General features: G+C 45.0%; 1 protein-coding gene across 2 annotated transcripts in view; it reads right to left on the bottom strand.

Moving 5' to 3' along the window:
- Positions 1–15,496, bottom strand: part of tent4b (terminal nucleotidyltransferase 4B) — a 108,604-nt gene that overhangs the window by 28,320 nt on the left and 64,788 nt on the right. For both annotated transcript variants that reach the window (XM_068049417.1, XM_068049416.1), the window contains one exon: positions 6,854–6,974. In XM_068049417.1, the coding sequence (XP_067905518.1) occupies positions 6,854–6,974 (121 nt within the window). The remainder of the gene's footprint in view (positions 1–6,853; positions 6,975–15,496) is intronic.

Below are 15,496 nucleotides of genomic sequence, written 5' to 3'. Positions count from 1 at the left end.
AGAGGAGGGGGGGGTAGAGAGAGGAGGGGGGGGGGTAGAGAGAGGAGGGGGGGGGTAGAGAGAGGAGGGGGGGGGTAGAGAGAGGAGGGGGGGGTAGAGAGAGGAGGGGGGGGTAGAGAGAGGAGGGGGGGGGTAGAGAGAGGAGGGGGGGGGTAGAGAGAGGAGGGGGGGGGTAGAGAGAGGAGGGGGGGGGGTAGAGAGAGGAGGGGGGGGGTAGAGAGAGGAGGGGGGGTAGAGAGAGGAGGGGGGGTAGAGAGAGGAGGGGGGGGGGTAGAGAGAGGAGGGGGGGGGGTAGAGAGAGGAGGGGGGGGGGTAGAGAGAGGAGGGGGGGGGGTAGAGAGAGGAGGGGGGGGGGGTAGAGAGAGGAGGGGGGGGGGTAGAGAGAGGAGGGGGGGTAGAGAGAGGAGGGGGGGGTAGAGAGAGGAGGGGGGGGTAGAGAGAGGAGGGGGGGGTAGAGAGAGGAGGGGGGGGTAGAGAGAGGAGGGGGGGGTAGAGAGAGGAGGGGGGGGTAGAGAGAGGAGGGGGGGGTAGAGAGAGGAGGGGGGGGTAGAGAGAGGAGGGGGGGGTAGAGAGAGGAGGGGGGGGTAGAGAGAGGAGGGGGGGGTAGAGAGAGGAGGGGGGGGTAGAGAGAGGAGGGGGGGGTAGAGAGAGGAGGGGGGGGTAGAGAGAGGAGGGGGGGGTAGAGAGAGGGGGGGGTAGAGAGAGGAGGGGGGGGTAGAGAGAGGAGGGGGGGGTAGAGAGAGGAGGGGGGAAAAAGAGAGAGAGTGGCGATGAAAGGTCACAGATCTGGAACGTTAACTCTGCTTCTCCCTCCACAGATGCTGCCTGACCTGCCTGAGTATTTCCAGCACTTTCTGTTTTCATTCCAAAAATGTTCTACTCCCATTTAACTACTAAGTGAGTACGAAGAGTTGTAGTGGGGCCTATTCAGGACAAAGAAGGTAATATATGATTAGAGGTATTGGGCAAGACTAGAATACTTAATGAGTACTTTGCATAAGTGTTTACTAAGGAAGAGGAATCTGACAAAATATTGGTTGAAGCAGAGAATAGCGACAATGGATAAAAATTGGAGAGGGAAGCGGTACTGGAAAGGCTGGCTATGCTTAGGGTAGGTAAGTCACCTGGTCCGGATGGCCTGCATCCCAGGTTGCTAAAGGAAGTTGGGGTGGATATAGTGGAAGGGCTTGCCATAATCTTCCAAACTTCCCTAGATATGGGGGAGGTGCCAGAGGATTGGACAGTGGCAAATGTGACACCTTTATTTAAGAACTGGTGTGAAGACAGTTCTAGCAACTAGAGGTTGATTAGTTTATCAGTATTAAGGTTTTAGAAACTATAATCGGGGGAAAAAAATTCAGATACTTGAAGAGGTTTGAGTTAATTAAGGATAGCTCACACAGATTTGTAAAAGACAGATCATACTTGACTAATCGAATTGAGTTTTTTGATGAAACAGAAGATTGATGAAGGGAATGTGGTGGATTTTGTCTATATAGACCAAATACCACGTAAAAGGCTAGAAAACAAAATTAAGGCTCACTGTCCAATTGGATAAAAATTGGCGTAGGGACAGAAAGGTGAGGCGGGGCAAATGGTTGTTTTTCAGGCTGGACGATGGTAGTGTTCCCCAAGTGTCAGTGCGAAGACCACCGCTTTTTTTTGTTGTTATATATAAATGTCTTGGATCTTGGAATAGAGTGTTTTAAAATTTGCCGATGATACCAAGCTTGGAGGAGTGGCGAAGTGAGGATGATACAAATCACCTGAAATAGGACAGATAGGCTTGCAGAAAGGGCAGACAAATGGCAAATGGAATTCAATACAGACAAGTGTGAGGTGATCTATTTTGGCAGAAGGGGTAGGGTGAGGCAATACAGACTACCATCTACAAAATGCACATCTACAAGATACACTGCAGCAACTCATCAAGGCTTCTTCAACAGCACCTTCCAAACCCGTGACTTCTACCACAACAGCAGCAGATGCATGGTAACACCACCACCTGCAAGTTCCCCTCCAAGCCACAAATACTAATATGTGAATTAGGAGAAGGTCACTCGGCCCCTCGAGCTTGCTTCGCCATCCTGGCTTGGAACTATAATCGCCATTCCTTCACTGTCACTGGGTCAAAATCCTGGAACTTCTTTCCTAACAGCACTGTTAGTGCACCTACACACCAAGAACTGCAGTGGTTCAAGAAGGCAGCTCACCACCACCTTCTCAAGGGCAATTAGAGACGGGTAATAAATGCTGGCCTAGCCAGCGATGCCCACATCCCACAAACAAATAAAATAAAAAAGTACAGTTCTAAAGAGTGCACAGGAACAGAGAAACCCGGTGGTGCATGTGCATCAATCTTTGAAGGTGGCAAGACATTTTGAGAGAATGGTTATCAAAGTATATGGGATTTTGGGCTTCATAAGTAGAGGCATTGAGTACAATAGCAGGGAAGTTAGGCTAACTTTTATAAAGCTCTGGTTAGGCCCCAACTAGAATATTGTATCCAGTTCTGGTCACCACACTTTAAGAAGGATGTATATTCTCAGCATCTACCCTGTCGAGCCCCTAAGAATTTTCTGTTTCAATTAGATCACCTCTCATTCTTCGGACTCCAGAAAATATAGGCCAATTCCCTCATTCCAGGGACCAGTCTAGTAAACTTTCATTATAAAAACAGAAAACGCTGGAAATATTCATCAGGTCTGGTCGCCTCTGTGGAGAGAGAAACAGCTAACGTTTCAGGTCAATGACTTTCCCTTAGAACACCTTCACTTCATCGAGGGCAATTATGTCCTACTTTAGGTAAGGAGACCAAAACAGCATATAGTACTCCAGATGTGGCCTCACCAATGCCCTGTATAGTTGTGGTAAGGCTCCTTTACTCTTGCATTCCAATCCCTTTGTATCAAAAGTTAACATACCATTTGCCTTCCTAATTGCTTGCGGTACCTGCAGGTTAACCTTCTGGGATTTATGTACAGGGACACCCATGGATCTCAAATGTAACACCTCTATACAAGAAAGGATGGAAACAGAAAACTGTAGGCCAGTTAGCCTCACATCTGTCATTGGGAAAACACGGGAATCCATTATTAAAGTAGCAGCAGGCCATTTAGAAATTCATAATGCAATCAAGCAGTGTCAACTGCTTGTTTCCGCCGGGTGCTCCGGTTTCCTCCCACAGCCAAAGCGTTGCAGGTTGATAGGAAAATTGGCCATTGTAAATTGCCCCTAGTGTAGGTAGGTGGTAGGAGAATTAAGGGAAGGTGGGAATGTGGTAGGGAATATGGGATTAATGTAGGATTAGTATAAATGGGTGGTTGATGGTCAGCACAAACTCGGTGGGCCGAAGGGCCTATTTCAGTGCTCTATGACTCTCTAACATGATTTTATGAAAGTGAAATCAAGTTTGACAAATTTATTAGAGTTCTTTGAGGATGTAAAAAGCAGGGTGGATTAAGGAGAAATCAGTAGATGTAGTCGATTTGGATTTCCAAAAGGCATTTGATAAGGTGCCACATAAGATTACTAAACAGGATAAGAGCGCATGGTGTTGGGGGTAATATATTAGCATGGATAGAGGATTAGCTAACTAACAACAGTGAGTCAGGATAAATGGGTCATTTTCAGGTTGGCAAACTGTAATTCGTGGGGAGGGATTAGTGCTGGGGCCTCAACTATTTACAATCTACATTAATGAATTGGATGAAGGCACCAAGTGTGGTAGCCACATTTGAAGATAATACAAAGATAGGTAGGAAAGCAAGTTGTGAGGAGAACGGAAAGTGTCTGCAAAGAGATAGATAGGTTAAGTGAGTGGGCAAAATTTTGGCAGATGGAGTATAACGTGGGAAAATGTGAAGTTGTCCACTTTGGCGGGAAGAATAGAAAAGCAGATTATTTAAATGGAGAAAGACTGCAGAAGAATGCTGGGATCTGGGTGTCCTCGTACATGAATCACAAAAAGTTAGCATGTAGGTACAGCAAGTAATTAGGAAGGCAAATGGAACATTGGTCTTTACTGAAGGGGGATGGAGTATAAAAGTAGGGAAGCCTTTCTCCAACTGTACTGGGCATTGGTGAGACCACACTTACAGCGCAGTGTACAGTTTTGGTTCTCCCTTCTTAAGAAGGGATATACTTGCACTGAAAGCAGTTCAGAGAAAGTTCACTACGCTGATTCCTGGGATGAAGGGGATATCTTATGAGGAAAGGTTGAGCAAGTCAGGCCTATACTCATTGGAGTTTAGAAGAATGCGAGGTGATCTGATTGAAACATATAGATGCCGAGAGAATGTTACCCCTCATGGGGGAAATCTAGAACTAGGGGGCATAGTGTCAAAATAAAGAGCCTCCCTTTTAAGAGAGATGAGGAGGAATTTCTTCTCTCAGAGGGTCATTAATCTTTGGAATTCTCATCCCGCAAGAGCAGTGGAGGCTGGATCATTGAAAATATTCAAGTCTGTGTTAGACAGATTTTTGATCTACCAGGGTTATAGTGGACTGTAGTAAAGTGGATTTAAGGCCACAATCAGATCAGCCATGATCTAATTGAATGGCAGAGCAGGTTCGAGGGCTGAATGGCCTACTCCTGCTCCTATTTCTTATGATCTTAATGCAAGTCTCTCATCATTCAAAAAATATACTGTTTTTTTCATTTTCCGACCAAAGTGGATAAATTCAAACTTTGCCACATTGCATTCCATCTGCCATGTTCTTGACCACTTGTCTATATCCTTCTGCAGCTTCTTTGTGTCCTCACCACTTACTTTTCCACCTAACTTTGTATCAGCAGGCTTGGATACATTACACTCAGTCCCTTCATCTAAGTCATTGATATAAATTGATTGTAAATAGCTGAGACCCAAGTACAGGTCCTTGTGATACCCCCAGTTATAGCCTGCAAACTCAAAAACATCCTGTTTATTCCTACTCTCTTCTTTCTGTCCATTAACCAATCCTCAATCCATGATAATATACCATCCCCAATCCCAGGAGTCTGACTTTTGTGTAACAACCTTTTGTATGGTACCTTACCAAATGCTGTTTGAAAATCCAAACACACCACATCCAATGGTTCCTCCTTATCCTAGAAGTTACATCCTCAAAAACTCTCATATTTGAAAAACATGATTTCCCTTTCATAAATCTCTGTTGACTCTGCTTAATCATTTGATTTTCTAAGCACCCTGTCACCACATCCCATTAATAGATTCTAGCATTTTGCCTACTACTGATATTAGACTAATGGAGTTATGTTTGCTACCTTCCAATTCTTGGGAACTGTTCTTAAATCTAAGGAATTCTGGAAGATCAAAACCAATGCATCCATTAACTCTGCAGCTACCTCTTAAAACCCTAAGATCAGATTGTCAGGTCCAGGGGATTTGGCGCCTCTTAGTCCCATTAATTTCTCCAGTATTACTTCTTTACTTATACTGATTTTGTTAAATTCCTCATTCTTGCTAAACCCTTGGTTCCCCGTTATTTCACGAATGTTTTTGTGCCTTTTGCCATGAAGACAGAAACAAGGTATTTAACATCTCTGCCATTTCATTATTTCCCATTATAATTTCACCTGTTTCGGTCTCCAATGGACCCACGTTTACTTTCATTCATCTCTTCCTATTTACATTGCTATAGAAATGTTGACAATCTGTTTTTACATCTGCTCCAGCAGAGGGAGAGGCAAGAATTATGAGTGACTAGTGAGAAGGCAAGGATGCATATCATGGATCAACTGTTAGGGAGAAGAAGCAAGATGCGAGAAGAATGGAGATGTATTGATTCTGAAGTAAGCAGTTTAAGTGTAAATTGAGGAAAGTGTCATGGAGAGGTACAGGTTCTGCAAGTCACAGGTGAGGAAAGCATGCTGTTAGTGGAAGCAGTGAAGGCTGCAAGCAGCAGACGGGTGTGTGCCGGGTGGGAGAATGAAAGGTGGTATTGCATGCCCTTGTGATTGGTGATGAAGGATGTAATGTATGGGTGGAAGAGAGAGACTCTGACCACATGCAATGTAATAGAAGAAAGGAGGAGCTGACTCACCTTTTGTGTATCTTGAGGTCAATGAATCTCTTCCTGTTTTGCATCCAGGTCCTTGGGGTGATGCTCCTGCAACACTTCATCTGATACCTATTTCCAGGCTTTAACGAGGCTGTCTGGGATCATCTTCCCACTTTGTGGGAAAGGCACATGCCTCCTGGGCTTGACACATGCCAACACCTCCAGGAAGGCACCTGAAAAACTGGGGGCAACCTTCCCCCTCATTTAAGCCATCGCAAAAGTGTTGATGAAACAGAATCAGAAATGGAAAGTGTTTAAATTCAGTGAATGCAACCCCCCTTTAAGAGGTACATTCTCCCTTTAAATATGATGTCTCAAGACTGCCACACAACTCCAAGAAAAAGGTGGGCAGGAGGCCTGCTGCCAACAGGATCAGCCAGGCCTCGCTCCAATAATTCAGGTGCACTGCCTGCCTGGACAGCCACCACGCACCAATCTTGCTCTGTTAAAATTGCTATCAATATTTCTGTGGCATTAAAATAAAAGCAAAATACTGCGGATGCTGGAAATCTGAAATAAAAACAAGAAATGCTGGAACCACTCAGCAGGTCTGGCAGCATCTGTGAAAAGAGAAGCAGAGTCACTGACCCGAAACGTTAACTCTGCTTCTCTTTTCACAGATGCTGCCAGACCTGCTGAGTGGTTCCAGCATTTCTTGTTTTTATTTCTGTGGCATTAGATGGGTTCCCTTCTCACAAATATTGCAATTTGTTTTTGTACTTGCCACTCTTTGAAAAAGAGACACAAAAAGAATAATCATACAAAAATTAAACTTCCAAGTACTTACAGTTGCTTTGTCCAATACTTTCACAGAGCTCTCATCAGCCACACTGTGTTTCCTAAGTGCTTCTTCTAACGTCCAAAGTGGTAGAGTCTCCCATTTCCCAAACACCACTAAGTCAATATCACTGAACAGCAGAGAATGAAAAGCATTAGGTGAATCATTTTTGACTAGAGTTTAAAAAAATGGCATTCTACAAATTTCAGCATGACTTCAAATTTGAAGCCCAGGAGAATGCAAAGTGAAGGCAGTTCATATAATTGCTAAAATGTCAACAGAAATTTAATGAACGAAAAAGGAGTCCTACAACAGAATTGAAAAGCAAATACACAAAAGCTGGTCAAGCTAGTCCATAATGAATAATTCTCCAAAATTATATGGCATATGCTCGCATTTGTCCTTTACTAAATGACTCAGAACTGGCAAACAGCACTCTATACAGCCAGTTTTCTTTCATGGTGCAGTAAAAGCCAAGCTAAATTAATGCCATATATTAGAATGCAGATTTTGTTTCACTGACAATAAAACTTATCCAAGTTAATATAAAGATGACATTTTTACATAAACCTATCCTTAGTCTCCAAATAATTTTACTGCTTTGTGTGATAGCAATGTTTATTAGCTTGGGAGTTCTTTTATTGATAGGCTTAAACCTAGAGACCGAAAATCTGACAGACAGGAAAGGAGAGGCAAAATCCAAGGACAGAACCTAGCAACATCTTGAACTCTGTGGCTCAGTGCTTTGCCATGCAAAGACAGTCCCTTTCAGAAACCTGACCAGTCAACAGGGCAAGTTCCTAAAAAGAGCTCCTTTAATCAACACTCCAATTTTGTTTATGCAAAACACAGGGGTGCTGGTGGGCTGACTCAACTCAGAAGTTTACTTTGGCTGCTATCAACAAGCATCCATGAGATCTAAACCCAAGATATGGACGATAAAAACAGAACTGGATGAGTGATTGTAGGTTAGACACCCTCACCCAGAGATCAGAGCAATCACCAAACACAGAAATTGGGCAGATTGCTGACCAAAAATGGAGGAGAATATGGATGAATATTGTACCAAAAAAGTGCACAAGCCGCTGTGAAATAATGCTCAACTGGTGCATCCTTTCTAGGTTATCCCTGTTATCACTCAATTCCCCATTTGACGTGGAATGGAGGAGTGTTTCTGTGCCAAACTGAACCCTGCAATGTTTCTGCATGTGGACGAATTGATGATCTTCATCCTTGCAACCAAGATTGCAAATACATCGGTCACATGACAATAACAGACTGAGTACCAGTGTTATCTAGGTTGGTCACCAAGAAGGATTCAGGACCTTTGACAGAATCAGAAAGTGGATTTAACTGCTGATATCTAAATCTGGCAAAATGAAATGAACTGGCACTAAACTCACCAAGGTAGGCCTCAAATTCAAATACTACCCAGGATGCAGTCATGCCTCGCCATGAGAAGACAGATTTTCAAAACATTTTTAAAAATGACAGGATTAGGGATATTTTAATTTAGAACCAAACAGCAAAACAAATTCAGGATAAAAAAATGCATTTTGAAAGTTTGTAATGGAGGAATCAGATACTTTGCTTGCAGCAAGAGATTCAAGATCAATTGACTTGCATATGGCGAAAACGTTTTAACGGAACAGCGTACTTTGATGACCTGCCTCATAAAATGGCAGAAACTCTTACTTGAAAGAGCCTTAACCCTTTATCTACTTCCCCTCAAACCACCACCCAACCCCACCAAAAGGGAGGTGGGAACAGACCACAGGCCCCCACACCTTCAAACACTTTCTTTCTCCCCCTTCCTGTTTCCCCTCAGAGAACTGTTTGCTTTCAAAATTCAACCTTTTAAAAAAAAAATCAAATTACAATAAGGAAAGACAGCTTTTCTCTCCAACTGGCTATGTTTTTCTCAATCTTGTGTATCAGTACCCTGTCTTACAGGTGTAAGAGAGGTCAATCTTAATTCCTAACAAACAGCAATACACAAATAAATGAATAGTTGGCTGAAGTGGTGTTTTCAAAAATTGATTATTAACTGGTCGGTCTCTCTTTCTTTATTACCCCTTCTCCTAGATGAATGCATGTTCTGAAGTTTATAACAAAAGCTACGACTGGTATGTAATCAGTCATTACACGTCAACAAGTCATTATTTACCCCTTACCATACCTCTCTTTCAAAAATGATAAATTTTACCTTCATAAATGTTTTGAAATTTGTCCTCTTATTCAAAACTATTTAATAACTATTGAGTCAAAAACACTCAAAAGCTAAAAGAAAAATATTCCTTTAGTATGGCTGATTGAACGGCACTGATTCATCCTATGAAATTAGACACACTACATACAGACTGTTCAATCCAAATTCAACCGAGAGTCACAACTCTGGGCAAAAACATCAAGCCCAAAATTCCACACCATTTTCAGTGTTTCAAGTGCATTTTTTTTTCTTGGCAGCAAATTGGGACAGAAGCTGTTTCAACCCTGTAGAGTGGTAAAAGTACGTGTTTGGGGAAATAGAACTGTACGGTCAGTATGATAGTGACACATAGCTATAGACAATAAAAGGGTTGAGACCTGATCAGTTCAGCACAGTTTTAACAAACCCTTTGTCTTATAGACCTGTGATAAACAGAATACATGGTGAGCTGAAAAAAAGACACTTGGAACAACGCGTGTACTGGCACATAGGCGCTGCTGCAATAGTATATCAATGTGAAGCGAGCAGCGATCGTCGAACAGTCTCTCTCGAGTGAGCTGCATCCCCTGTATACATACTTGTATTGAATAAACCTTCGCTTGTTTGTACCCTGAGCCATCTCCGTGTCGCGTGTCGTTTGATATTCCACAATTGGCGTGGTCAGCAGGATCTCCACGAATGGCCCAGCGACCGAACGATCAGATGCACCGAGCGGGTGAGTACCTTTTATTTACCACCCATAGGTAGGGTGCAAGTTTGGTGGCCGGACGAATGGACCACTGCGATCGAACTTGGCAGCAGCAGGGTTATTCAAAACAAAGGGGGAGCGCGCAGAGCCAGGAGCCGCCAGGGTAGATCAGAACTATTGCGTGACAAGCAGGTCAGAATCAGTGCAGGGTAGATCAGAACCGTTGCACGAGACGCAGATCAGAATCACCGAAGGGCAGGGGCCAGAGGCGAAGAACAGCCGTAAGAATAAGAGTGAGAAACTAGCGGTAGTGATTAGCAGAAACGTAGGGCCAAGTCAGAAGACAATACCTTTAATTGGGGACCCCGAAGGGTCAATAACTAAATTAGTTGACAAAAATAAGAAATTGATAGATAAGATGAAGGAAGAGAGAGTTGGAATCCCGAGGATCCACCAGAGAAGCAAAAGGTCTGGTGGGATGCCCAGCAAAGGGACAAGGAAGATAAGGGGATGATGATTATAATTCAGTAGCTACTTAGGACTGAGTAAACTGGTTAGGGAACATACTGACAAAAGAACTAAAGCCAGTGCCATACAGGCACCTGGACCACGTTTCACCAGGTCAGACAGAAACATTTCTTTTTTATTTTATTTTATTTAGAGATACAGCACTGAAACAGGCCCTTCGGCCCATCAAGTCTGTGCCGACCATCAACCACCCATTTATACTAACCCTACACTAATCTCATATTCCTACCACATCCCCACCTTCCCCACCAGTTTCGGTGACTGCAGCGTTGATAGCAACGGAGGTGCGTGAACGGGCTTACAGCTGAGAAGTCAATTTCAGCGTAAGTTTAAAAGTGAATTCCCTTTTGTTTTCGGAGGACCAGGGGACTGCTGGGTAAGGAAAAAGGTATATATTTGTGTGGTGGCTGTTGGATTGCTAACCTAACAAGTTTTGACTTTTTGTTTTTTTGGTTTTTCAGTAGATTTGTTGGGAATTTGGAATAGTGGGAATGGAGATTAAGGCAGTTGTATGTTCCTCCTGCAGAATGTGGGAGGTAAGGGTCGCCAAGAGTGTCCCTGCTGACTGCATCTGTGGGAAGTGCACCCAACTCCAGCTCCTCGAGAACCGCGTTAGGGAACTGGAGCTGGATGAACTTCGGATCATTCGGGAGGCGGAGGAGGTTATTGAGAGGAGTTATGGGGAGGTAGTCACACCTCAGGTAAAAGAAGTAGGTAGATGGGTTACCGTCAGGGGAAGGAGAGGGAACCAGCAGGCAGTGCAGGGATCCCCTGTGGCCGTTTCCCTCAACAACAGGTATACCGTTTTGGATACTGTTGCGGGGGACGACTTACCAGGGGTAAGCAATGGGGTACAGATATCTGGCACAGAGTCTGTCCCTGTTGCTCAGAAGGGAAGGGGGAAGAGGAGCAGAATATTAGTCATTGGGGACTCCATAGTTAGGGGAACAGATAGGAGGTTCTGTGGGAACGAGAGAGACTCACGGTTGGTATGTTGCCTCCCAGGTGCCAGGGTTCGTGATGTCTCGGATCGTGTTTTTGGGATCCTTAATGGGGAGGGGGAGCAGCCCCAAGTTGTGGTCCACATAGGCACCAACGACATAGGTAGGAAGAGAGATGGGGATTTAAGACAGAAATTTAGGGAGCTAGGGTGGAAGCTTAGAGCAAGAACAAACAGAATTGTTATCTCTGGGTTGTTGCCCGTGCCACGTGATAGCGAAGCGAGGAATAGGGAGAGAGAGGAGTTGAACACGTGGCTGCAGGGATGGTGCAGGAGGGAGGGATTTGGTTTCCTGGATAATTGGGGCTCTTTCTGGGGTAGGTGGGACCTCTACAAACAGGATGGTCTTCACCTGAACCAGAGGGGTACCAATATCCTGGGGGGGAGGTTTGCTAGTGCTCTTCGGGGGGGTTTAAACTAATTCAGCAGGGGAATGGGAACCCAAATTGTAGTGCCAGTGTACAGGATGTTGAGAGTAGTGAGGTCAGGGATATGGTTACAAGGAAGCAAGAGGGCGCTGGCAAGCAAGAACCTGGTTTAAAGTGTGTCTATTTCAACGCCAGGAGCATCCGGAATAAGGTGGGTGAGCTTGCAGCATGGGTTGGTACCTGGGATCTCGATGTAGTGGCCATTTCGGAGACATGGGTAGAGCAGGGGCAGGAATGGATGTTGCAGATTCCGGGATTTAGATGTTTCAGTAAGAACAGAGAAGATGGTAAAAGAGGGGGGGGTGTGGCATTGTTAATCAAGGAGAGTATTACAGCGACAGAAAGGACGTTTGAGGACTCGTCTACTGAGGTAGTATGGGCTGAGGTTAGAAACAGGAGAGGTGAGGTTACCCTGTTGGGAGTCTTTTATAGACCTCCGAATAGTTCCAGAGATGTAGAGGAAAGGATAGCGAAGATGATTCTCGACAGGGGTGAGAGTAACAGGGTAGTTGTTATGGGGGACTTTAACTTTCCAAATATCGACTGGAAATACTATAGTTCGAGTACTTTAGATGGGTCAGTTTTTGTCCAGTGTGTGCAGGAGGGTTTTCTGACACAGTATGTAGACAGGCCAACCAGGGGCGATGCCACATTGGATTTGGTACTGGGAAATGAACCCGGCCAGGTGTTTTGAGCACTTTGGTGACAGTGATCACAATTCGGTTAGGTTTACCTTAGCGATGGGCAGGGACAGGTATATACCTCAGGGCAAGAATTATAACTGGGGGAAAGGAAATTATGATGCGATTAGGCAAGATTTAGGATGCGTAGGATGGGGAAGGAAACTGCAGGGGATGGGAACAATCGAAATGTGGAGCTTATTCAAGGAGCAGCTACTGCGTGTCCTTGATAAGTATGTACCTGTCAGGCAGGGAGGAAGTTGTCGAGCGAGGGAGCCGTGGTTTACTAAAGAAGTTGAAGCGCTTGTCAAGAGGAAGGCGGCGGCATATGTTAGGATGAGACGTGAAGGCTCAGTTAGGGCGCTTGAGAGCTACAAGCTAGCCAGGAAGGATCTAAAGGGAGAGCTAAGAAGAGCACGGAGAGGACACGAGAAGTCATTGGTGGATCGGATCAGGGAAAACCCTAAGGCTTTCTATAGGTATATCAGGAATAAAAGAATGACTAGAGTTAGATTAGGGCCAATCAAGGATAGTAGTGGGAAGTTGTGTGTGGAATCAGAGGAGATAGGGGAAGTGTTAAATGAATATTTTGCGTCAGTATTTACAGTAGAGAAAGAAAATGTTGTTGAGAATACTGAGATTCAGGCTACGAGGCTAGATGGGATTGAGGTTCACAAGAAGGAGGTGTTAGCAATTTTGGAAAGTGTGAAAATAGATAAGTCCCCTGGGCCAGATGGGATTTATCCTAGGATTCTCTGGGAAGCTAGGGAGGAGATTGCAGAGCCTTTGTCCTTGATCTTTATGTCGTCATTGTCGACAGGAATAGTGCCGGAAGACTGGAGGATTGCAAATGTTGTCCCCGTGTTCAAGAAGGGGAGTAGAGACAGCCCTGGTAATTATAGACCTGTGAGCCTCACTTCGGTTGTGGGTAAAATGTTGGAAAAGGTTATAAGAGACAGGATTTATAATCATCTTGAAAAGAATAAGTACATTAGAGATAGTCAGCACGGTTTTGTGACGGGTAGGTCGTGCCTCACAAACCTTATTGAGTTTTTCGAGAAGGTGACCAAACAGGTGGATGAGGGTAAAGCAGTGGATGTGGTGTATATGGATTTCAGTAAGGCGTTTGATAAGGTTCCCCACGGTAGGCTATTGCAGAAAATACGGAAGTATGGGGTTGAAGGTGATTTAGAGCTTTGGATCAGAAATTGGCTAGCTGAAAGAAGACAGAGGGTGGTGGTTGATGGCAAATGTTCATCCTGGAGTTTAGTTACTAGTGGTGTACCGCAAGGATCTGTTTTGGGGCCATTGCTGTTTGTCATTTTTATAAATGACCTGGAAGAGGGTGTAGAAGGGTGGGTTAGTAAATTTGCAGATGACACTAAGGTCGGTGGAGTTGTGGATAGTGCCGAAGGATGTTGTAGGGTACAGAGAGACATAGATAGGCTGCAGAGCTGGGCTGAGAGATGGCAAATGGAGTTTAATGCGGAAAAGTGTGAGGTGATACACTTTGGAAGGAGTAACAGGAATGCAGAGTACTGGGCTAATGGGAAGATTCTTGTTAGTGTAGATGAGCAGAGAGATCTTGGTGTCCAGGTGCATAAATCACTGAAGGTTGCTAACCAGGTTAATAGGGCTGTCAAGAAGGCATATGGTGTGTTAGCTTTTATTAGTAGGGGGGTCGAGTTTCGGAGCCATGAGGTCATGCTGCAGCTGTACAAGACTCTGGTGAGACCGCAGCTGGAGTATTGCGTGCAGTTCTGGTCACCGCATTATAGAAAGGATGTGGAAGCTATGGAAAGGGTGCAGAGGAGATTTACTAGGATGTTGCCTGGTATGGAGGGAAGGTCTTACGAGGAAAGGCTGAGGGACTTGAGGTTGTTTTCGTTGGAGAGAAGGAGGAGGAGAGGTGACTTAATAGAGACATATAAGATAATCAGAGGGTTAGATAGGGTGGATAGTGAGCGTCTTTTTCCTCGGATGGTGATGGCAAACACGAGGGGACATAGCTTCAAGTTGAGGGGTGATAGATATAGGACAGATGTGAGAGGTAGTTTCTTTACTCAGAGAGTAGTAAGGGCGTGGAATGCCCTGCCTGCAGCAGTAGTAGATTCGCCAACTTTAAGGGCATTTAAGTGGACATTGGATAGACACATGGATGAAAATGGAATAGTGTAGGTCAGATGGTTTCACAGCTCGGCGCAACATCGAGGGCCGAAGGGCCTGTACTGCGCTGTAATATTCTAATTCTAATTCTACCACCTACCTATACTAGGGGCAATTTATAATGACCAATTTACCTATCAACCAGCAAGTCTTTGGCTGTGGGAGGAAACCGGAGAACCCGGCGAAAACCCACGCGGTTCACAGGGAGAACTTGCAAACTCCACACAGGCAGTACCCAGAATTGAACCCGGGTCGCTGGAGCTGTGAAGCTGCAGTGCTAACCACTGCGCCACTGTGCCGCCCGTTGACCGGAATAGTTTGGGTGAGGACAATGACGATGGGTGGAACCCACCCCTTCTGTATAATGGGCCAAGTCCCACTGCCCCGCAGGGAAAGCAACAATGGCAATGGCCCCAACAGTATGGGAACAAAGACAGGTCGGACAGGGTACAGCATGGCTACCTGACCCGAGCCCAACGACATGTGTCGGGTTCAGGTCGGCTCAGGTTGGGCCGCTCTTCCGGGTCTGGCATTCAGGGTCAGGTCGGACACATACTATCACCACCTCCAATACGTGGCTCCAATGTTAATGTACTTCTTGGACTTAAAGTTGTTTAGTTACATTTTTAAGCTTGTGCAGACAAGCAACAAAGTGAAAAATGGAAGCTAGGTTAACTGATGGTCGGATCGAGTCGAATGTGGTTCTGTCAGGCTCAGCTCTGGTTTCATTTGCAAACCTGAGCCGACCTTTAGGACAGGGTAGTGTAACAGACACTTGGGAGACAGGTGATATACACCCTGGCCAAAAAACAAATGATAGCCAAAGAGTTGCCTACCCCAAAACAGAACCATGCCAACACTGAATTTTGGGACAACTAGTGGAACTGATAGCTATCCAAACCTCCACGAACAGGACATTCAGGTCTTGGTGTGGTCCAAGATACCCAGGCCAC

This window comes from Heterodontus francisci, chromosome 17 (assembly GCF_036365525.1).
Source record: "Heterodontus francisci isolate sHetFra1 chromosome 17, sHetFra1.hap1, whole genome shotgun sequence".
NCBI lineage: Eukaryota > Metazoa > Chordata > Chondrichthyes > Heterodontiformes > Heterodontidae > Heterodontus > Heterodontus francisci.
Note: the sequence above shows the minus strand (reverse complement) of the source record. Positions and strands in the feature narration are given on the sequence as shown.